Here is a 25,945-nt window from a genome sequence, read left to right as displayed (position 1 = left end):
AATATTTATGACCATTGGAAGCGGAAGGAGTGATGAGTCCTACGACATCAAAGGCCCACATAGAGAATGGCCATGGAGACACGACTGATTGCAGGTACGTAGCTGGCGCATGAATAGAAGGTGCATGCACCTGACACAGAACACACTTCTTTACAAAGCGATAGCAATCTTGCTGCATGGTTTTTCAGTAATATCTTGCTCGAATAATCTGCTTAACAAGGGTTTGGTAGCCAACATGACAACCACAAATGCCTTCATGTGCTTCTCACACGACTTCTTTGGCTTCTTCTTCATCTAAGCACCTGAAATACTCAGAACTGAACCCACGACGATAAAGAACATTGGTAAGAATAAAATAACGGACAGACATATGCTGAATCACTTTTTGCTCCCTCTTTGATAGTTCTGGTGGAATCTCACCAGTTTTAATGAAATTTTTAATATCTTGGTACCAAGGCTTCTTTTTCTGTTCCGCCTGATTAACTTGCATTACTGGAATGAAGGCAGGTTGATCAAGTCTGCCAATTTCAAAAGAACGACAAAATTCTTCACTTCTGAAAGACATAATGGAGCTTAGGCTGGCCAAACCGTCAGCTATTTGATTAAACTCTCTTTTGATATGGAAAAGCTGAAATTCCTAAAAATTGTTGATGAGCGCTAGAACGATCTTTTGGTAAGGAAGTAACTTCTGGTCTTTTACCTGCCATTCAACTTTGACTTGGCTGACGACGAGCAATGAATCACCGAAAGCGTGTACTCTCTTAACATTGAAGTCTTGCAGAATTCTCATACCTTGTATTAAAGCTTCATACTCAGTCATATTATGAATACATTGAAAATCCAGTTTCAGAGAAAATGAGATCATCTCTTTCTCTGGTGTGATTAGTAAGATTCCGATTCCTATGCCGGCCATATTCTTGGAACCATCGAAAAATAAATTCCAAACTGGAGACTGCTGAATATTACAGATCCGCTCATCGGGGAAATCATTCTCGGCTTTAACATCTTCTGCCAAAGGGAAATCTGCCAATTGGTCTGCAATTGCTTGGCCTTTGATAGATTGCTGAGAAACATATTTCAAGTCATATTGCATCAAGAGGACTTGCCACTTGGCAATCCGTCCACTGAGAAATGGTTGTTCGAGAATGTACTTGAGAGAATTAAGTTTTGAGAGAATCTTGACTTCTGATGCTAACAGGTAATGCCTCAACTTCTGACACATCCAAACCAGTGCTAGACATGTCTTCTCTATCTGAGAGTACTTCTTCTCATAGTCAATAAAAGTCTTGCTTACATAGTAGATGGCATGCTCAATCAGACTGCCTTCCTCATACTGTGCCAAGAATCTGCCACAAGCGGCTTGGTTAACTGAAACATACGGCAAAAGAGGCTTTCTTAATTCCGGTGGCTTCAGAACGGGTGGTTTAAGAAGATATTTCTTGATACGATCAAACGATTGCTGACACTCTGGTCTCCATTCAAACTTCACTCCTTTTTTGAGTAAATGATTGAAAGGCTCACATCTTATGGCAAAATTAAATATGAATCTCCGAATTGATTGCATACGTCTCTGAAGACTACACAATTCTTTGAGAGTGGTTGGAGGTGACATATCAATGATGGCCTTTGCTTTAGCGGGATCCACTTCTATCCCCTTTTTGCTGACCAAGAAGCCTAATAACTTGCCGGATTCAACTCCGAAGACACACTTCTGAGGGTTGAGTCTTAGCTTATAAAGAATAAGTCGCTTGAAGACCTGACTTAAAGCATCGATATGATCTTCTTCTTCCTTGGATTTGACTAGGATATCATCAACGTATGCATCTGGTCATGGAATATGGCGACCATTGCGCGTTGATAGGTTGCTCCGGCATTCTTGAGCCCAAACGGCATGACTGTATAACAGAAAGTGCCCCATGGTGTAATGAATGATGTTTTGGATTGGTCACGAGCGGCCAGTTTGATTTGATTATATCCGGAGTATCCATCCATAAAAGAGAACATGACATGACCGACCGTACTATCGACCAAGAGATCAATATTTGGTAGCGGATAGTCATCATTTGGAGTAGTCTTATTGAGATCACGAAAGTCTATACAGATTCGAACTTTACCATTCTTTTTGGGAACTGCTACGATATTTGCCAACCAATCTGGATAATCTATTGCTCGAATGAACCCTGCTTTAAGCAAATCCTCAAGTCCTTCCTTGACCAGCTGCTCGATTCGAGGATCCATCTTCCTTAACTTCTGCTTAACTGGTTTCGCATCAGGCTTCAAAACGAGGCGATGTTCCACCAATTTAGCATCTAACCCTGGCATATCCTCATAAGTCCACACGAACACTTCTTGATACTGCTCGAGAAAATCGATTAGCTTTTTCTTCTCGTCTGTGCTTAGACTGGTACCGATCTTGAGAATTTTAGGATTATCCTCTGAACCAATATTGATGTCTTCAGTTGGATCATGAACTAGGGTCGATGGCTCATCTTGTTTCTGAATTGCTACAAATTCTGGCAACCCTGGAAGCACTGAATCAAATTCTGCTATTTCTTCTGACTGCTTTGTGTCCTTACTGTCCTCTGCTCTTGCCCTGACCCGATAGATCTTTGCAGTTTTCGATGTGATTGAAGAATTAATGACTAATCTCTTTATTGATTGGGAAGACATTCTGAAATTTTTGAAAAGGAATAGCTTTTTAGAAAAAGTTCATTCATTATGGCATAGATTGCATGAAATGAAAAAGGATAAGAACAATGAATTTTGAAGACAAATTGCAGAGGAGTAAGAGAAAGATGGCATGCAGATAGATGAGAAAATTGATAGCTTTATTGAAGACTTGAAATGGAATAATGCCTCTGCTTTTTGGTGATCTTCACATCCTTCTTCGCTGTTCGGCCTTTGACCTTTTTCTTATTGTGGGCTTTTCCTGAACTGGCCCCTATTTTCTCAGACAATAGTTTGCTCAACATTCTTTGGAACAACGAATACATCTCAGGATCGATGTCATCATTAGCTTGTTAACCTCCATTTTCGGCGGATTGTGAAGAGGCCATTTCTTGTACTGAAGCTGATGGAGAACTAATAAGCTGAACTGGCGCGGTTTTCTTTCCGGACCTCGTCTGAACTATGTAAGGGTGCAGGTGCTCTCTGCAAACTGAGGATTAGCTGTTGAAAATAGTTTTGAATAGGAAGTATTTGTTGAATATCTGGTAGACAATTTGAAGGATGTCCCATTACTAGGGACTGAGTCGTCGCTGGAGTCACGACAATTGCGTTGCTATTCTTTGCAAAATAAACAACTGAAAATACGCTTGTTACCTAGGCGATGTCGTCAAACCAAGATAGGATGAAAATTAAAGGAATTTTATTGAAGGAAAAAGACATGATTTTATTAGTAATAAACTTGACAAAGGGGAGGGAAACAGACAATTTTCCATCACTCTTGATAATCCGAGGACACTCGAGGACTAGAAAAAATAGTGAGAGTAACAAAAGAATCCTAGCCATGTCTAGCAGAATGGTATGCTCCGGACCACTGATCTGATGTGAGATCGAACTCTGGCAAGATCCCTGATAGTAGATGAATTTCTATGCGCTTCTGTTTCTGAGAGAACTGCCTGACACACCGCTCTGGATGGTAGTATGCGCAGAAGAATGAGACAAGTTGCCTGAACCGCTTGCCGTATGCATAAGTATATCTGGGAGGTGATTCTTGACGATCAAAGTAGTTCCATATGACTTTTTCTTCTTGAAGGTTGTCGATTAAAAACCGGTATCGCGCAACTGGAAGAAGCTTTTCACCACTGTATCTGAATGAACTGGCTTGGGCTGGCACATGTCGGAGGAACCAAGATTGCAATGCATAGATGCATCCTTCGACTAGGATTGATTCTCCGAGTGTGAAACGGGTCAACCCTCGGTATAGAAAAGCGAGTGCGGCCATGGCTATGGAGAGACGGTTGGTCTGTCGACTTCCCCACCTTCGCAGAAGTTGAACTATCCTGATATTCATATAATTCCGTCCATCTGGAAAGAGAGCTAATCCCACAGTGCATAAGACCATCGCATGCTGAATTTTTTCTCGAGCTGTTCGAGATAAGGAACTGACTTCCACAAATGCTCCATACTGTCTGTAGATTTCGAGTAGGTTTACATATTCATTTCCATTCTCCTCGATCAATGGCCAAGACTTGCGTCCTGTCATGCGAGCTAAAGCGTCTCGGGGATCCATACCCTTGACATTGATCAAAAATTGTTTCTCCAATGGATCTCCAGGCTGACCAGCTGGTTCAGGTAACCCCATAATCTCCGAGAATTCGTTCATCAATAAACTCATCTCCCCCCATGGGAACTAGAAGGTACTAGTGCTCGGATTCCACCGCTTCGCCAGTGCGTGGATCAAATTACCGTTGACTGTCTGCTTTCCCACTGCGGATGCCAGTTCCAATCCACAATTGTTCAGATAGTCCGGAAACATACGGGAGAAGTTCTTGAGCCATGAATAATACCACTGGGGAATGAAGGATCCGGTGCTGAGAGTTCGATGTTCTGGAAGACCTTGTCGCACCTCGTAGGAGATGTGACCCTCAGGCAAGACTGAATCAAGTTGACTGGATGCCAAAAACATGAAAAATTTGAAATAAGACTCAGGAAAATACAAGAATTTTGAAAAATTGCAGGCATGATAAAAATGAAGCTGAAAAATTCGAGATCCAGAAGGAAGAAAAAGATGGAAAATCACCTGGAGTTTTGAAGAAAAAATAAAGAAGGATTTGAAAAATCGTCCAGGGTTTGAATAAAACAGGAGTTTTAGACAGTATATGACAACAGATGAAAAAATTGGAGATTTTTTAAAATCGTCCAGTATTTTAGAAAAAATGTAATAAACAAAACTAATATTCAATCACATCCTGTACAAACAAGTATGCACATACAACATTCTCTAAAAGCTGACTCTAGATGCACAAGTTTTGAAATAGCTTTAGGACCTTAATCCTAACTCTAAGGTTCAGATCATCTGTGTCCAATCATGCTATGCCTATATACTCGAGCCAAGGCCCGATGTACGTGGCATAAACTCAATTTCTCCGTTTCTAGGTTCAAATTTTCCAACATCCTTGAGCGCCTGTCGATATACGTTGGACTATGGCCCTTGGTACGTGGCAGGGGGGCGTTAACCCAAATAGGTGGCCCAGTTGTGAAGCTTTGTCCCGAACTATGGATCTGGAAGAAAGCTCAACAACGTGAAGACCAGGTAAAGATAGGTGGGGTGATTTTTGAAAATATGATCACATGCAAGCAAACAGATGACTCTAAGTCCTGAAGAGATAGAATTTTGAAATATTTGAAGAAGCAAACATTGTTTTCATACAATTCCTAGATTAAGGAGTGTTGTATTAGACCTAAGTCTATGTGAGCATGAATAATTCTCCTCATTATGGTCCTACCAAACCATGCCTAGTCTACATGCAATCCATGTCAGTTGGGTTCAAGTCTAGGCTCCTAGGTTCACATGATATCATGAAATAAAAGCTGACATTCCATGGAACGCGATTTTGACAATTTGAACTAAGTTAAGCACACAATTTATCAGGCGAAGACAGGTCCCATCACGGTCGCCAAACCTGTTATCATCGCAAAATTTTTACTTTTGCGAGTCAAACTGACCTTTGAAAAAGATTTTGAAAATAACTCGTTTCCGTTTTAAAATGCGGGATAATTCCGAGGAATGGGACTCGCCTGTCGGTACGAGGTTCAACCGTTCCTGGCGCCTTTACCAGGGCTAATTGAACCAATGATCAAGTGTGTGCTTAGCTTTGCTCAACTTGTCTAAATCGTGTTTTATTTCCTAAATGCACAAAGAATCACGCATGTGCTATGAATTTTCTGAAAAATGCAGATTTGAAAACATGATGTTTGCTTTGAATATTTGAAATACTTGAAATTTTTTTGGAAAAGATGTCACTTTGAAAAATCGTGAATCATGGTGAAAATATTTCTGAAGAAAATGAAAATCGATTTCTGAAGAAATTCAAGTGTTTTGTGAAAATCGATTTCTAAGGAATTTCAAATAACTCTGGAAAACTTGATTTTTCTAAATTTAAACTTTGAAATTGAATATATAACTTGGAAAATCGAATTTTGAACTTGGGAAATGCTTGAAATACCATTTGAAAGCTCAGAGTTTTGAGAAAATCAATTTCTGAGAAAGACTTGAGAAATTTTGAGAAAATTGATTTCTCTAGATTGGAATTGTAATTTGTAAATTGAATGAAATGAATGAATATGTATTTGAAAAACTTGATTTTGAGGAATTGAGAAAATCCTTTTATATTTCTGAGAAATGCAGTGCATTTTGAAGTTAGCCTAAGAGTGTAGGTTGAATGTGGTTAATACGAAGATCACAAATCTGAGTCTCATTCGTATTCTGACTATGGCCATAAATACGAACTCCCACCGAGTTTGTCAACTCCATAAGAACTTGTGCACGTGCCATTCGTGTAGACCAGAGTGGATTTGTAAAGAATATGCATAAATTGGCATACATAGCAGCTATATATCAAAGTTTAAAACTATATGCAATGCAAATCCTATTCTATGCAGGAATTGAAATTCTTATTCCAAATTTAATTACAATTTACATCACTAATTGAATTTAAATACAAGAAAATAAAGTCTTCAATGTCCCTGCAAAACTAGAAAAATAGATTAGTGAAGATATGTTGGCTTTTCTAGGTTTATCCAGCAATATTTGGAAATTGCTGGATTTGGCTAGATATAAGTATTTTTCCATGATTCCCTGATATAAACTTAATGAAATATGAAATAAGATTGAAGAAATATGAAAATAGAATTTGAAAATTTCGAAATTGGGGTCAAAATGACCAAAATACCCCTGATAGCAAGACTATGGCCTTGAAACCAGGGTTTTCAGAAAGATATTTTGTAAAATGCAAGTTTTGAAATTCAAATGAGGATAAATTAAACCAAATATGATATAGCATGATTAAAAATATAAAAACTAGGGTTTAGAATTTCGAAATTTAGGTCAAATGACCAAAATGCCCCTGATAGCAAGACTATGGCCTTGAAATCAAGGTTTTCTGAAATAGATTTTGGTAAAACTTGGGATTTATGATTGAAATAAACATAAAATCAAACATGAAATATCCTAATATGATTCTAAACATGAACAAACCCTAAAAACATGAACTTATACACGAAAATCAAGAAATATCACAAATATCATGATTTTGGCAGTGTTTCGGGATCCTACAGGTACCCAGTTTTGTAATTTTATTGATTCAAGCATCAAATGGATTTCATAATTCATAAAAATCGACACTTGCACTTGTTATAACCCTAAAGTCAGATTGAAATTATAAAAATATATTTTTGACATTATTTCAATTCAAAAATTGCATTAAAACCCTAAAATAAGCTATTTTAACCCATGGTCACAGACAAGTTTTAGTGTTAGACCCGAATCAGGGGTCAACTCACCATGAAAATTTCTGAAATTTTACAGAGGTAAACTAGACAGAAAACAAAAATTTCCTCTTTTACAGATTGGAAAAACCATCTCTGATAAGGGAGAAACCCTTCCGACAATCTGGACTTAAATATAACGAATCTAACATTGGTTAAAACAGATACTTCCGGTTGAAAATACAGAAACAAATATCAAACTTCATCAAAAATTCTTGAAATTTCAGCAGTGAACAATAGACATAAAAATAATAAACTTTCTTTTTTACAGATCATGATTCGGATCTACGGGTTGAGATCTCTGATCATTATAAGTCCGATTAGGGTTTTGGTAAACCCTAACGAGTTTTAAATTTAAAATCCGACTCTCTGACAGAGGAAAAATACTAAACAGAGGCAAAAAATTATCAAAATTTCACAATAAATAGTTCACATCAACATGAATCCACTGCACTTTACGGATCTTGAATCGGATATCGGATGAGAGAAATAACACAACTGCAAGTTACCTATGAATTTCAACAACGATTCTAAACGATTGAAAATCACGGTTTAATCTTTTATTTTTCTGTCAGGGTTTCCGAATCCCAAAACATCTAATTTTTTTACAGTAGTTCACTGACATATCCTTGTATCACATATAAAAAAATCAGAAATTTACAGTGAGTATTTCAATACGAACTAACATGCTCTTTATTGATCTAAGCTTAAAACACACAGAAATTTAATAAAACTCAATAAAACATGCATTAATCAATGAGAACAATAAAAAAAATACTTAAACAGTAAAACTAAATTAATTTCTATGCTGGAATACATGCAATAAACATTAATATATAAAAAATAAATAAAACACAGGGAATCCATGGCTGAAATTGCTTTCACCTTTGAAATCATGGATTTAACCCATTTAACGGGTAAATCTCACGTTTCTTTGGTTAAGAACGTAGAAAACATACCTTTCATCGATTCTAACATATTAGAATCCTGGAAAACAACATGTAATAGGTTTAGATCATCTTCTTGGGTTGAACTTGAGGTTCTTGATGGTGATTCCATGGTTTAAACCATGAAAATGGAGGCTCCCATGGTGAAATCTATTGAAAAATAATAAAAACTATCAAAAAATACTAAGGAATCCTACCTTGGATGGTGCAGCAATGGAGGGAGCAACTGGGAGGAGAGAGAAGGTCCAAGAAACTGCTGAGAAAGCCTTAGGGGTCAACCTCCCCTCTAGCCTCTTTAAATAGAAAAAATTAGGTTAAAAAAAAGGCTAATTAATTCCAATTTTGTCCCTTTTAAAAACCTATCTCAAACAATTAGTGGGGGGTGATTTTTCCTAATTGAATTTGACTCTTGACCTTCCTAATTAAGCCCCTAACTAACCTAAGACTACTAATTAGACTTCTAATTGACCTAAAGACCCGAAATGTGGTGCCATTTGGGTTTTTCAAAAAAACCTAATTTTTTAAAACTTTAAAATCAAAGTTAGAAACTAGAGTGAAGATAGGGGTTTTTTAAAATTAAATTTTGACTCACCTAGACATCTAACCTAGATAGGACATTGACTAATCCTAGTCTAACCCTGACTTTTACAAATGTGGCGCCACCTTGAGTGGGCCTCACTTGAATTTTCAAAAACGATTTTAAAGCTTGAAATTGAGAGAATTTTCAAAAGATCTTCAAAAGTAAACTTGAAATTAAAAGTTTTGAAATGGCATAGTGTAAAAGTATCTTCAACAAGATACTTTAGCCGATAACACAACAAACTTAAGAATAAATGTGTGAACATACACACCCAAGAACACTTGTGCACAACAAACACAACACACCGAATCACAAATGTGCACTTGCACCCATAAGTTTCATAAACACTAAAGAGGTTGGGCTATAATCCCAAATCCCTTGAGAAATACAAGAGGAGCTGCCCATATATATAGGGCTTTGGAGGAGGCCTTGGGAGGGGCTCCACATAGTCGTTGGAGCCCCTCCAACGGTCACAAATGTGACCGTTGGAGGGGTCCAACGACTAGGGGGTTGGGCCCCTCCCAATGCATGTACAATGCATTAAATGCAAAAGCAAAAAATAAATAAAGAAAAAGAAAAAAAGGAAAATACAAAAAAGCATATTCTCGAAAAAGAATATGTGTAAAATTCCTAAACTACCCTTACTATGACTATATATATTTTATATATATAATTGGTAAATACATATACATATATTATATATATGTATATGTATTACCTTATATATATAAAATATATATACGAAATTACAAGTTTGATTACATAATTTAACACCCCCCCTCAAACTTAGGGCAAGATGACCGACAGTTTGCCAAGAAGGAAGTTGAACCGCGGAGCGCACAAGGCTTTAGTAAAGAAATCTGCCAACTGATATTCGGACGTGACATAAGGGAGATCGATTACTCCTCGGAGATATGCTTCACGAACATAGTGACAGTCCATTTCGATGTGTTTAGTCCGCTCATGAAAGGTATGGTTCTTTGCAATGTAGATTGCACTTTTGTTGTCGCAGCATAGCTTGGTGGGTCCTTCAATTTTGATCCCCATGTCTTCTAGTAGTTGGTGAATCCAAACAATCTCCATGGTAGTAGTGGCCATGGCACGATATTCAGCTTCAGTTGAGGAGAGCGACACCTTTTGTTGCTTCTTGCATCTCCATGAAATTAGTGAGTCTCCTAAGAACACACAAAAACCAGTGGTGGAGTGACGGTTATTTGGGTCACCTCCCCAATCTGAGTCAGTATAAGCAATCAATTTTAAGTTAGAGGAAGATGACAGAAAAACTCCCTTATTTAGAGTACCCTTTATGTATCTTACGACCCGTAAGATGGCACTCATGTGAACGGATGTAGGCGCATGCTGAAACTGACTTGCAGTATGGACTGCATGGGATATATCTGGTCTGGTAATACTCAGATACATCAGAGATCCTACAAGCTGTCTGTAGGGTGTAGGATCCAACAGGGGAACTCCATCTTCAATTTTCATCTTTGCTCCTACAACCGCAGGAGTTTCACAAAGCTTCTCATCTGTAATACCTGACCTGTCAATAATCTCAGAAGCAAGCTTAGTTTGAGATAAGAAATATCCTCTAAGAGAGTATGACACTTCAATTCCCAAAAAATAAGTTAAAAAACCCAAGTCAGACATTTCAAATTTATCTTTTAAGATAGATTTTATACTTTTAACCCCGTTAGAATCACTCCCAGTGATGAGCATGTCATCAACATACAGAAGTAAAATTACAATCCCTGCATTGAATTTTCTAACAAATAGAGCAGTGTCAGTAAAACAAGAGGAAAAACCATTCTCAATCATAACAGAGTTAAATCTATCATACCAAGCCTTGGGAGCTTGTTTTAGGCCATAGAGTGCTTTCTGAAGACGAAGCACCTTTCCCTTAGGAGTTTCCATTCCAGGAGGAGCATCCATGTAGACTTCTTCGCTTAAATCGCCATTTAAAAAGGCATTTTTCACATCCATTTGATAGATGTTCCATTTGTTGATAGAGGCAACGGTTATAAGACATCGAACAGTGACCATACGAGCTACAGGAGCAAAAGTTTCTTCATAGTCAATACCATATTCTTGACTATATCCTTTTGCAACCAAGCGAGCTTTATACCTTTCAAGGGATCCATCACTTTTAGTTTTTACTTTGAAAACCCATCTGCACCCTATTGTTTTCTTGCCTTTAGGAAGATTTTGGAATTCCCAGGTTTTGGCTCTTCTCAGAGCCTCAAGTTCATTGTCCATGGCATTAATCCATTAAGGGCATCTACGTGCTTCTTCAAAATTTCTAGGTTCTATATAAGAGTGGATGGCACTAAGGCAGGCTCTATATCTTGGTGAGAAGGAGTCATAGGAAATGAACCTAGAAGGAGGCCTTCTACTTCTCTCAGTTCTACGAGGGATCACTTCATTCTGAGAGGCACTGGGACTCGCATCATTATATCTGTCAAGAGCACTCCTAAAGTTGTTTTGATCTCTATGAGAGTAGGTGATAGGGTCTCTAGGTAATTTAATAGGTTGATGTAACGAAGGAGATAAGGAGATGTTTTCCTCGGTTTCAAGTTCATTTGGGTTACTTTGATCTGACTCATTATCACTAGTATCATCGTCCTTATTCAATAAATCAAATAAAAAAGAATAATCCATATTTTCATTATGGGGGTCACACCGATCAAATCCACTAACATTTTCCAAAAAACTCACGTTTCTGGAAACATACAATTTATCACTTTTGATATCATAACAACGAAACCCCTTTTGGGTTTCAGAATAGCCAAGAAAGGCACAAGGAATGGCTTTTGGAGAAAGTTTGTCATTCTTATCAGTAAGAACAAAACACTTACACCCAAAGACCCTTAACCTGCTATAATCAGGTTCCTTATCATACAGTTTTTCAAAGGGAGAAATTTTGTTTAAATTTTTCGATGGGAGTCGGTTTATGAGATAGACAGAGGTAAGGGCTGCCTCAGCCCAAAGATTTTTTGGAATGTTTTGAGAAATGAGCAAAGTCCTAGTGGTTTCAATGATGTGCCTGTGCTTTCGTTCGGCTAACCCATTTTGTTGAGGGGTTTTCGGACATGATTTTTGGTGAAGAATTCCAAAATTTTCAAGATAACTCTTAAATTCATTTGAGAGGTATTCTCCTCCAGAGTCAGACCTAAAGATTTTTAAACATCCATTGAATTGATTTGAAATCATCATGTGAAAACTTTTAAAGGTTGAAAAAACCTCATGTTTATGTTTAAGGAAATAGATCCAACAAAACCTAGTATAGTCATCCACAAAGATCACATAATATGAAAAACCTCTTTTTGACATTACCGGAGCCGGTCCCCATACATCGGAATGGACAATTTCAAATGGTTTTGTCGTAAACATGGATCTTTGAGGAAAAGGCAAACATTTCATTTTCCCAAGAATGCATTCATTACACAAAAAGTCACTTTTACAAAGATGTTTAACAAAAGGCAAATACGAGATTTTAACAATATTGGGATGACCCAATCTCTTATGCCATACATGAATGTCTTTGTTTTGGACGACGTTGCAAAATTGACTCTTGGGAACTTGAAGAAAATCTACGTAGTAGAGGTCTCCTCTTCTAGAGCCTTCCCCAATCAATCTCCCGGACTGGCGATCCTGTATCCAACATTTATTAGAAGAAAATTTTATATCGCAACCATGGTCCGAGAGTTGGGAAACGGAAAGAAGATTTAGGTTAAGGTTTGGGATAAAACGAATTTTTGGAACAAAGAAGTCTTGTTTTTCAAAATTACCTATTCCTTTAATCTCAAGAGATGTACCGTCCGCGGTTGATACAAAGGATGGAAAAACATTTTTAGAAAAATTTGAAAGAGTGCAATAACTAGGGATCATGTGAAAGGATGCCCCGGAATCTAAAAGCCAAGATGTCTTACCGGGGGAAGAGGATGACATAGCGGCTCCGGAAGTACCTCCCTTGAGAAGAGGTTGTAGGGCTTCCACGATTTGTTGAAGAGAAAGAGACTCACTTGATAAAGAGGGTCGTTCTTCAACTTGAGATGCCATAGCCGTTGCAATCAATTTCTTCCATTTAGGACACAAGGGTTTGATATGTCCGGGTTCTTTACAATGATAGCAAGTTACTTTGCTATAATCTCTTTTGCCATACCGATCATTTCCTCCTTGACCTTGATTCTTGAAATGAGGAGGTCTATAGGTCCTCATGTTATTTCCCGGTCTTGACACAGCATTAGCCATTTCACCATCTTCTTGAGTAGAGGAAGCAACAAGAATGCTAGGATTATTTTTGCCAATCCCCATACGGGTTTCTTCACCACTTAGCTTGGTGATAACATCTTCGAGTGAGGGGGATGTGAAGGCGGAGAGAAGAGAGGACCGAACTTGTTCAAATTCGGGTCTAAGGCCATTTAAAAAATTGAAGAACCGGTCTTCTTCAAGTTGTTTGTGCCTTAATTCGATTGCCTCACCACTCCATTTAGGTTCAAGAATTGCGAGCTCGTCCCAAATAGAGGATAATTCGGCAAAATACTCCCGAATGGTCATGTCATTTTGTTGGAGAGTCAAAGCCCTCTTTTGGAGAAAGTACTTGTGGGATAGATCTCTTGAGGTGTACATTTTCTCAAGATATACCCAAGCTTCGGAAGCCCTTTTAAATTTGATGATGTTGGCATTTATCTTGGTCTCAACGGATGAGAAAATCCAAGATAAGATCTTGAAGTTCTTCATTTCCCAATCATCATGTTTCTTCGAATACTCTTCAAGGGCCTTTTGTCTTTCATCCCCTTCAAGGATCTTAATATCCCCTCCTTCAACAATGGTAATTTTGGGTTCCGGTTCCGATATGGATCCATGAACGTAACCCCAAAGCCCCTTTCCTTTAATATGGGCTTCCATATTACCGGCCCAAACATGATAGTTTGAGCCATTAAGCTTAAACCCAAGAGAGAAATGGGAGTCTTTTTCGCCCATTAGAGAGGAAAGAATGCAAGAGATAGTATGTACCTTAATTACTTTTTGCGTCTTTCTTGACAAAAGAGGCTCCTAAAATATTGCTCGAAGAAGAGGATCCTCTTTGATTTCAAAAAACTTGAAGGCACGCTTCCCGAGGAATGTAAAAGAAGGCGAATCACAATTCTTCTTCTTCAACGAGGCTTTGATACCATGTAAAAGTATCTTCAACAAGATACTTTAGCCGATAACACAACAAACTTAAGAATAAATGTGTGAACATACACACCCAAGAACACTTGTGCACAACAAACACAACACACCGAATCACAAATGTGCACTTGCACCCATAAGTTTCATAAACACTAAAGAGGTTGGGCTATAATCCCAAATCCCTTGAGAAATACAAGAGGAGCTGCCCATATATATAGGGCTTTGGAGGAGGCCTTGGGAGGGGCTCCACATAGTCGTTGGAGCCCCTCCAACGGTCACAAATGTGACCGTTGGAGGGGTCCAACGACTAGGGGGTTGGGCCCCTCCCAATGCATGTACAATGCATTAAATGCAAAAGCAAAAAATAAATAAAGAAAAAGAAAAAAAGGAAAATACAAAAAAGCATATTCTCGAAAAAGAATATGTGTAAAATTCTTAAACTACCCTTACTATGACTATATATATTTTATATATATAATTGGTAAATACATATACATATATTATATATATATATGTATTACCTTATATATATAAAATATATATACGAAATTACAAGTTTGATTACATAATTTAACACATAGAGTTCTAACTGGGTCAGAACTCCTCAGGATATGGTGCCAACTAAGTGGGCCCACATCAGGTTTTGAAAAATTTGAAATAAACACTGAAAATGACTTTGAAAAGGGGTTAGAATCAATAGTTGAAATTCAGAATTTTTGAAAATAAAGTTTCAAGCGAACTGGAACTCCGGGTTAGAGTCTTGAAATTTTAGGATTCTGAGATTTTGGATTTTAAAAGCCAAACAAAAGAGTTTTTGAAAAGATTTTATCAAAAATGATGAAATAAGTCAAAAAATACAGTTAGGGTTAGACTCCTAACTCAATCAGAACTCTGAAATAGAGTTTTGAATTAACTGGACTCTACAAAATGACCTAATTTTTGAAAAACAGATGAAAATAAATGAAAATGGAAGTAAAAACAGACTTTAAAACAGACTCCTGACTGGATTAGGACTCTGGGACAGAGTCCTGATCGGACTGAAACTCTAGAAATTTTTTGGTATTTTCTGAAAAACAGATGAAAGAACTTATGAAAACAGTGAAAACAATAACAAATATTGGAATAAAACAGAGTTCTGATTCAACTGAGACTCTGGGGACAGAGTCCTAATTGAACTAGGACTCTCAGATTTTTGGATTTTTGGATTTTCTGAGAAAACAAATAAGAGAATTTTGAAAAACAGTATAAAATTGAAGTTTTGGTTCAGAGTCCTGATCTAATTAGGACTCTGAGAAAGAGTCCTGATTCAATCAGAACTCTAAGAATTTTGGTTTTTCTGGTAAGCAAATGATGAATTTTAAGCAAAGTTTTTGAAAACCAGTGAAAATGAAGTGAGAAAATGAACTTTGGATAAAGTCCTGATTCGATCAGGACTCTGGGGTAGAGTACTGATTTGATCAGGAATCTGGGATAAAACCTCAGAATTTTGAAATTCTTTGATAAAAGTATAATAGTTTTGGTAGATGGAAAGATTTTTGAAAGATTCTTTCAAAATTGAAATCAGAATCAGAGTCCTGATCCAACTATGACTCTCTGAACAGAGTCCTGTTTTGACTAAAACTCTGAGTTTTTGACTCATTTTGAAAGATTTGGTTAAAAACAGGTAAAAATAGTGACAAAAGATAGAGTCTTAGTCCGACTGAAGCTCTGAAGAATAGTCTTAATCCGACTGGGATTCTTGAAGAAGAGTCGTAATCCAACTAGGACTCTGTGATTTTGGCCAAAACGGTAGATTTTGAAAGGTTTTCTCCAAAACAGGTAGAAAAGGTAGTAAAAAGTAGAGTTCTGATCCGACTGAGACTCTGGAAAAAGAGTCCTGATCCAACTAGGACTCTAAGATTTTAGCCAAAACGGATGAAACTGACAAGGGATATGACTATAACTGGTTTAAAATCAGAATGGAGTTTTGAAAATGTTTTAAAAAGATAAAAAGATAAAAAGATAGAGTCCTGATCCAACTAGGACTCTGAAATTTTTGAAAAATTTGATAAATGAAGGAATCCAGTAGCGACACCACCTAAATGGGTCTCATCTGAGAATTGAAATCAGTTGAAAATTGAGTTTAAAATGAATCCAGATTGTTTCCTGAGAAAAACACTTCAAAATATAAGGTCTTAGAGGTTGGCAAATGACAGAATGTTGATTAAAAACCCATGTTTTAAATTTGATTTTGAAAGAAAAGTTTTAAAAGCTCGAATCTGGATTAAATATTTTGAAAACAGGAGTGCTGAACCTCGATAATGAGATGCAATGACATGCAATGACATGCAATGCTATGCAATGCAATGAGATGACATGTCAAATGGATGAAATGATATTGCGATGATATATGAAATGTAAACACTGGATGAGGATAAAAATTTGGGGTGTTTACATAACCCCATCTTGCAAATAAAAAAAATGATGCGTGCACTTGGATGTGGATTATAATTTAGATTCGAAATGGAACTGGGTCTAGACTTGGGTTTGAAATAAAATTAAGATCAAGTTATACATGAACCTGGATCCAAAACAAGAACCAAAATTTTAACATGGAGCCAGTTCTGGACATTGACCCCTTCTAAAAATGTATTTATACCTGAGAGAATTAGATCATGACCTATATTTGGTTCTATCTATTAGTCTAGTTGGATCCACTAAATTTTAAATAGGATTAGGCAATGAGCTGGGTCGATCTGATCCCTTGGATTGGTTGGGCCTGGCCAGGCTTGGGTGCCTTGTCCACAGCCCACTTGGTATGTCCACAAACCTACACTATGCAAGGTCAGGCTACTAGACCAGCCCATGAGTGCTACCTATATCCGACGTGACAAGTCCTACCCACTTGGTTAAAGATCAGCACTAAAGAGCAATTCTCTCAACAATTCACAACTTTGACAGTTTAACACCTTTGAGCAACCAGTCCTGGCTGACACAAGCACTACCTTCTTGGCGGAAGTTTGAATAGCTTTTATCTTTGAACAAAACTGGTTCTTTAGATAGCGCATATCATGTTGATACATGGTAAGCTCTGGATGAATGGCTTGGATCACTCATTCCATCTTGGTTCACGGTGGTCTGTATCTAGCTGTCTGATATATTAACCAATTAGTCATTGATTATTCAAGGTGGCATCTCTTGAACTTTGCATCAGGGTAAGTAAAACATCCAACTTTGGATGGAGTAGACATTTAATTTCTTGAGCACAATTAGGTATGTGTATGGTAAAATTTTAACTTCTAGAAAACATGAATGCCCTCTGCGAAAAAAAGCCACAGATGCCTCCTACAGTAACAATGATGAATGACAGAAATTCTGGTACATATTAGTAATGCTAGATGTCCGTACTTCATGATTTAACAATCAATGTGGTAAAAATATAGATATGTATGCCATTAATCTGAACTCTTAGCATGATCATCTCTACAAATGATTTATGTTCCTACAGTAGTAGTTCCTCAGGTACAGTGAGAAGTATCCACTAGTTTGGGTTTTGTGATCATGCTATTTGTCTTTGGAAATTGATTGTTTTTCTTCTCTTTAGAGCTTGAAAAGGTTGCCCCAAGAAAAGCTTATCTCTGCGTGTGAAAGTGACAGTTTCATTTACCAAGCCTCCTTTCCATTTTATTAAATCCCAATGCTCCCTTAACTATGTATTTTGATTGGTTTTAGATATATTTGCAGTCATCTCCTCTTATTGGTTTAGATATTATTTGCAGCCATCTCCTCTTAGGGGAAAAAATCTTGCTCATGTGTTCAAAAGATTCATTTTTGACATTTTATTCTCATCATTAACCTGATCCTTTAATCTATAGTTTTGAAACTCTAACTTCAATATCTGTCAAATTCGTTTGTTTTTTCTAGTTTCTAAGTTCCTGAATCTAGCTTCATTAGTATGCTAAATACAGCACTCAGAGTGGCATTTGTTGGTAGCATGTGGTAGCTTTCTCCTAGTGTTTTAGGCTTTTCACCAATTGATCAACATGATTTTTGGTTTTCTTTACTTTTTTTATGAGTTTGTTCGAGCTGTACGACACCAGATTTTGAGTCATGTATACAGGTAGGCAGCCAACTTTCATGCTTGTAGCCAGATGACTGCTATTACTTAAGATTCTATTTTGTATTAGTTTGGTTGTGGAATCCATTACCCTGAGTTAACTTTTTCCCTCATGTCTTTGTTCTTTTTGTAATAAAATGTTTCAAGGGTCTTGTACTTTCCAGAGAAAAATGTCAAGGTGAACCCTAGTGAGTAACATCTCTCCACCAAGTTAACATCTATCTTGCATTACTATCTTTTTATGAAAAGCAGGCAGAAAATGTGAGCTGGAATGAAGAAAATGGATGAACTGCACGGTTACTGTCCAAATCGTATCTCCTATTCATCACCTCTTTACTGGGGAATGGAAGATCACATTAAGTAATAAATAAATAAATTATATATATATATATATATAGTGAACATGCTTTCATCATCTCTCCATTTTCAATATTTGGTGAATTTTGATGATACTGTTCACTACCTTGAAACTAATAGCAATAGCTGCTTAAAGGATGTTATACGTCAGATGTTTTTGTATTATGTGGCTGCATGTAATGTGCTAATTCTTCGGAGTCATTTTCTTTCTCATAGGCAGTTAAAAGACCATGGGATGAAGACCCTACAAGATTGAATGAAGAATTTTTGAAGAGTTTGTCACTAGAGGTTGTTCGGGAAAAACTGTTGGATCATGTCCATCAGGTACTAAGAGATTCTTAATTTAGCTTTTCACTAGTATCGACCTAACTATCTTACCATTCAGGAGATTCCTTACACTTTGGAGCATCGCCTAATTGATTGGAAAGAATTAAGAGATGGGTCTTTGAGAATTGAGCAACATTTCATCGCTCGCAAACGAGGCCACAGTAAAATTCTTGTGGGCAAGAATGGCTCAAAAATAGGGTATATATGCAAGAAATCCATCATTCTCTCTCTCTTTCTCCATTTTGATTTTCTTGTCATGATATTACATGATTTGCCAGTTTTTTAAATTCCATTGTCATTGTGAAGTATATGCATTCTTTTAATTATCTTTGATTAAATTTAGATGCCAATTACATTTTGGTACTAAATAAAGTTAGGTTTGCTATCTGCAGACATCTTGTAATATACGTATCTTATTAGATATTTATATGGCATAAATTTAAAAGGAATTAGTTTGATCATTCAACTATGTATTGTTTTGAAGTGTCTTTTCCATGAGGTTTGGAATTACTTCTATTGCTGGGGATTGGTTTGGGGAGCTAGTTTCAGCTTTTCAACTACCATGGCATGACTTTTATTCTTGAATCTTCTGTATGTCTAGTTACAAATCATATTTGTTCATTTATTGGGTTAATCACTGAAATGGTGTGACCCTTGTTCAATTCTATTTGGTGTTGCATCTTAAATTACTTTTCCTTTTGGAGGTGGATGCTTTTCTGAGCTTAATTTAAATCAGTTTCAGGCCAGCTACCCATTATTGATTCAGCACAAATAGAACATTCTTGAAAACCAATTGTTGAGCTGGGCCTATAGTTGCACCATCGTAACTGAGGGGTCTCATGTTTGAATCCTGAAATTACTGGCCCAGTTGGTTTATTAGAAACTTGAAAACCAGATGTTAGTCTATATGCATCCTTTTTGCAGATGTTTGGTTGGTAGGCTTATGTTTTCCCGAGTCTATTTAAGACCTAACTTCTCTGGAACTGCCACGTGCAGGAGAATAGGGATGGAAGCTACTGAAGAACTGCGATCCATCTTGAAGCGGCTTGTGCACCTTATTCTGTTGGTCAGAAAGGCATGATGACCAAACTCTAAGAAGTTTCTTTTTCACTTTTTAAGAGTTGGAAACACCATAGTTGACTGCTCTTGCTATAGTTTGTATCTTTGTATGTACATATAGCTGTTACGGAAGAGAAAAATATGAATGCTGCTAATTCCAGATGAAATTCATTAGAGACGAAAGACAAATCTGCGAGTGTATTTTCATCCTTGCGGGAAAACAAAAAGGTTTTGTTGAAAACTTAGATCTAACGCCTAATAACAGGGTTGCATTAGTAATTATGCTGGTGAGATGAACAAAATAACGACTAAAAATGTGCATTTTTGGTAGCGTTTGGTAGGAACCAAGCAAGGATGCATCACCTAATAACATGTTTGGTGTTATTAGCACCCTGGCACCACGAATGGGTTTAAAATGCATTTTTTGGTAACCTGATGTTTTTTGGCTAAACACTGAACAACATTTCTTGCATAATCAACAAATTAAGCCGTGCGCTGGTGGGGCATTGACCCTTGATCAGCGCACCAGCAGCTTGCCACTGCCTAATCTGTCCTGACTACTGAATACTTATCCGGATCGACCCCTGTCCAGCTGTAGTGTTGAGATAACTTGGATTGAAGAGGCTCGAGCTGATCCACCTCAGGCTAGTGAATGGATCAGCTGAAGAAACTCAACCAAGACGGGTGATCTGGTGCTAGTTGGTTATCTACCCCATCTGACCTTGCCCTTGTGCTGTTCAAGCGTTCTCGCTCAGCTGCATTATCTTGCAAATCCATAGGCAGATCAACATCCATGGACAGGTTATGGGCTCAACTAGATAAGCTTGCGAAGCTTATGCAACTAGAACTAGCATGTCAACTAGAGCAAGAAATCACTGCCAGCATGAGTCCGATTATGCAAAAGTGAGAAATTAAAACTAGTAACATGCTCCCATTAAGTTGGTTTTAGAAACTGCAGCTAAAAGAAGGTTGCAAAGGCGAGAAATGGACATGTTAAACTATAACTTCAATGAATGACCAAACGGAAAATGGCCTTGTCATGTGTTTGTCGCCCATTATAACGTTAACTTTGCTATTAGGACTCTTGAATCAATACCATATTCCACATTCCTTTGTGTTTTTTTACTCTTCCCCTCCCTCGCTGTTCTCCTGATGTTATTCATCTTTTTTGCTTGTTGTGCTTGAAAAGATTTATCTTGATTGCAATAATAGACTTGGCAAGGGTCTTACCGAATGCCAGAATTGCATTTAAGAAGAAAAAAGAAAGCAAACAAAAGGTAACATATAAGTTGGTCTTTAAGGCCGCATCGTCTGTATAGAGGCGGACTATTCTTCAAAAATTATCTTTCATGTACAATAAGCAATCCGTTATGGTTTTTCAAGAACTCAATATGGTTACAATGGGTAAGAATTTCAATTTGCTGCGACTTTGTAGGGAATTATGGTTCCCAAAGGGCGCATCACTCAAAGAATCCTCCCAAATGGTTAAGGTTAAGTTGATCAAGTTACCACCGGGGGGCTCTGCTTGTATGGTAGGAGCAGCTAGTGCACGTCACCTTGTGTTGGGACGTTGCAGGTTCAAAACCCAATGGTATAGTTGTATAACTAGTAGGGGTCTGCCTACCCCAGCTTGCCTTTCAAAAAAAAAAAAAGTTGATCAAGCTGCCTTATGCTTAAAAGCATCTCAAGATGAATGAACCATGTTCAGGTCCAGATCCTAAAGCTGTAGGAAGTTTGAGGATATGAAACACACCCTACAAGAGTTGGTGGAGGTAAAGGAAATGGCTCCCTTGGGCTGCCTTTTACTCTCGGTTGTATAATCAACAAAGGATACGGAGCAAACTGTCTTATACATTTGTCAAACGGGGAAAGTTGACATTCTGTGTGAAACTTGTGAAAATGTTCATTTGATATCTTCATGCATCTCAAGATATTGTCTGCCACAACCAACCGCTTTTAACCACTCATTGGCAACAACTAGAAGTTTAGAGCAGCCATAGAAGGTAAATTGAACCTCAGCAGGTTTATAAGACCTGCCCCTCCAACTAGCTTCGCTGCAGCTCCCTTGATACGCTCAAGTGCAAAGGTATGCCCAAGTACTTTATTGGGAGAGATCCTGCTTCACATTCAAAGATGCTAGAGGCTATCCGTTTAATAGTAGAACTAGAATGGTAAGCGACCCTTCCATATGGCCGGGCTCTAGATAAATAAAGTTCATCTCAAAGTTTTATTATGAGAACAAATAAAATTAAGGAATTCATAAAAATGTATACATATAACTCTCAAGAAAAAAAATGTATACAAATAAAAAAAATGAAATACTTGTTCTTAAAAACATTATGAAAAATAAAACAAACAATTGGCCTTTTATACTACTTGTATATGAAAAAGAAAGTTTTGAAAAGATTAACAAAGCATCTGTCAACAATTGAAAGGTGTTAGCACACCAGATCCAAGATCCAGTGACACACCAGATAAAAGATCCAGTGGCTCACGATCCAACATGAGAATCATTGTAGAAGATAAGCCAGAGAGAAGACCCAATCAAGCAAGTCTTCTAAAAAGATTGGACGTGAAGACAGAGGGCTTTCTTAATCTAATTAGAGTTTCCTAGACTTGGTAAACCTCTGTTATTCTTGTATTTTTGGAAACTCTTGCAACTCAATATATTAAGAGAGCAATGGAGGTCGTCCTCACAAAGAGAACGATGAGGTTATCTGTGGATGTAGGATCACATTGATCCGAACCACGTTAAACAGTGTCTTACTTCCCTTTTTGTGTCTCCTATGATTCGTGGCTGTGTGCGCACCATTTTATGGAATTAGAGTACACAGCCTGACTTTATGGCACAGTCGACATCCTCTTCCCAGTCATCCACCCAGTCAGGCTCCGTCGGTCATGAGATAAGTCATTCAATGTTACATCTCTTACCTGCACCCACCATATTGCAACACTTTTTGAGCACTAAGTTGTCGTCAGACAACTATTTGCTATGAGAATCACAATTTGTTCCCTTCCTGATATCTTCTTATGAATTTTACAGATATATTGATGGATCTAAGACGTGTCCTCCAAGATTCATAACTCAAAGAGACAGCCAGGTTCCTGAGTTCATTACTTGGCAATGCCAAGGCCAACTTCTTGGCTAAATTATTTCTTTCTTGAGTGAATCGGTCCACACGCAAGTGGTCGGTCTAAAGACCTTGTTTGAAGTATAAGCAATATTAAGAAATTGCACTCAAGTCATAGATACATATAAAAATTTATCATTTATTTATTTTATTTGTCGAAAAAATATCTCGGGTTTTACATCCTACCCCTTAAAAGAATTTTATCTCTGAAATTCAATATAAGTATTGGCTCAAAACAAATGAGAATATTTCTCCGGCATACTAGCTTTATGCTCCAGGTGCACTCCTTGATACCACGATGTTGCCACTATACTTTATCTAGAGGAATGATCTTCATCCACAAAACTTGTTCTTTCCGATCCACAATCACTACTGGACTCTATTCAATGGTTAAATCTTTCCTGATGTTTACATCCTCATATTAGATCACGCGTGAAGGATCCATAATATACTTTCTCAGCATAGACACATCAAAGACATCATGTATCTGCGAGTACTAAAGAGGTAGCGTTACTCGGTATGTGACATCATCTATCCGCTCTAGAATCTTGAATGACCTGACATATCTGAGATTCAACTTTCCCTTCTTACCGAACTGAAACATACTTTTGGTAAGAGATGCCCTGACAAAAATGAAATTTCCCACAACAAAAGTGAGCTCCCTGTGCTGCTTATCAGTGTAGCTCTTCTGTTGACTCTAGGCTATGTACAATCTATCACGAATCAACTAGACCTGCTGGGTGTAATGCTGCAATATGATTGATGACTCCATTGCACGTTCACCAATCTCATCCTAGTAGACTGGAAATCGAGAGGGTCATTCGTAGAGAGCCTCGTATGGTGCCATCCCAATACTAGTGTGGTAACTATTGTTATATGCAAACTCAGCTAGTGCTAGATGTGAAAGTGCACTAGGATCGAGGCAACGAACACTAGAGGGGGGGGGTGAATAGTGCTTTTATAAATTGTCTGCGGAATATTGAAGAATTTTGCAATTTGAAAAGCAAACACACAAAGAACACAAGATTTTATCCTGGTTTGGTTTATCCCGACCTACATCCAGTCCCCAAGCAAAACCCGCTTGAGATTTCCACTATCAACCTTGTTAACTACAAGATCACACAGATCAAAACCGGTCCCACTTTCAGTAACAACCCTACTGAAAGCAAATAACTCCTTTAAACCAAGGAGTCATTCTTTTTATAGAAAAATAAGTAACAACTTACAATACAACCTATGAGCCTTTCTTTTGAATGCAAATGAGGTGCAATTGAATTTTGAGGTTGTTGAAATACTCTACTCACGAATTCACTATCTCTCAAAGTGATTTGAGTGAAAAACTGAAGTGAAAATATCAAGTGAGTGAGAAAACAAATACTTGAATGAATAGGAGTGAAAAGCAAGAAGTAATTCAATATAATTCTATTGAATTTGATGTTTTTAGTGTAAAATGCACTCATATTTATAGTTGAAAGTTTTCATACGTTGAGGGTGTGAAAGGGTGTCAAAACAGTCCATTTTGAATGATCAAAACGTTTGAAAAATGAAGACACGCCTTTTTAACGTTTCAGGAAAAACGACAAAATTAGTCGACTGAAACATCAGTTAGTCGACTAATAGTTAGTTATTAGTAGACTGACAGTTATCGTCGGTCGACTGATCTGTTAATCGAGCTGTTTGAAAATCTGAACTTTTGAAACTTAGTCGACTAGAGAAAAATTAGTCGACTGATAATATCATCAGTAGACTGAAAAACCTTTCAGTCGACTGCTGCTAAAATCTTTTGAAAAACAAACATTCTGTTCGGTCGACTGATAAAAGCATTAGTCGACTGCTGCTAAATTTTAAGAAAACACATGTTCTGTTCAGTCGACTGATAAAACCGTTAGTCGACTGCTGCTAATTTTCCAGAAAACAGACATTCTGTCTAGTCGACTGATAAAACCTTCGGTCGACTAATTTGACAAAAATGACTTTTTAGAAAATATGGCGCGAAAGGATTAGTCGACTGGTAAGTCTATTGGTCGACTAATAAACATGAAAATTTAAGAAAAGAGTTTTCTAAAAATATTTTCAAGAAGGTTCTTTTTAGAAAAGTTTTTCTGAAGACTTTTAAGGTGAAATGCAACCTAAATATGCACTCTAAGTAAGGCTCTTACAAGAATCTAAGACTTTTAATGAATTAAACATTTGCACACTAGTCTTCAAAGATTCTTCATCGAATTCTTCAATTTCTTCATAGCCTTAGCTGAAATGCAGTTGCTTCACTTGTTCATCATCAAAACCTTGTACTTGAAGTATCATGTACGACTTCATTGTCGTAACAATCTCCTCTTTTTTGATGATGACAAACTTAATCAAAGATGAAGCATTTAGATGCATAGAATGAGATTTTACTCCCCCTATCAATATGCTGCAAAACATTAAAAGTTAGCACATTTAAAGCACATATATCACATATTGATTGGTTTGCATTTTCATTCATCATTACTTCATGCATTTACAAATGCATTCATTCAAAGCTTACTTTTTCTCTTAATTTTGCATTTCTCTTGCAAGATCTCCTGCAATTTCAATGTAATGCTATCTTTTATCTTTTTCTCCTTTTTCTCCCCCTTTGTCATAATAAAAAGGAATAAGAGCAGAAATAGCATAAGCAAAATAGAGATATAAGTTTAAAATATTACAACCCATAAAGTATGAAAGTTTAGACACAAAGATCAGAAAAGTGAGTTGAGGAAATTCTTGATTGAAGTAATCTCTTTCTGAATCGAAGATAGTT

General features: G+C 37.2%; 1 protein-coding gene across 1 annotated transcript in view; it reads left to right on the top strand.

The window, feature by feature from the left end:
• Positions 1-20,215, top strand: part of LOC149845778 (GTP-binding family protein) — a 72,974-nt gene extending 52,759 nt beyond the window's left edge. The window contains exons 6-8 of the mRNA XM_089995997.1: positions 18,867-18,970; positions 19,032-19,171; positions 19,970-20,215. Of these exons, the coding sequence (XP_089852123.1) occupies positions 18,867-18,970; positions 19,032-19,171; positions 19,970-20,054 (329 nt within the window). The 3' untranslated portion in view covers positions 20,055-20,215. The remainder of the gene's footprint in view (positions 1-18,866; positions 18,971-19,031; positions 19,172-19,969) is intronic.
• Positions 20,216-25,945: the final 5,730 nt, after the last annotated feature.

Source organism: Nuphar pumila, chromosome 2 (genome assembly GCF_984573655.1).
Source record: "Nuphar pumila chromosome 2, dmNupPumi1.hap1.1, whole genome shotgun sequence".
Taxonomy (NCBI): Eukaryota; Viridiplantae; Streptophyta; class Magnoliopsida; order Nymphaeales; family Nymphaeaceae; genus Nuphar; species Nuphar pumila.
This window is presented reverse-complemented; position numbering and strand designations above follow the sequence as displayed.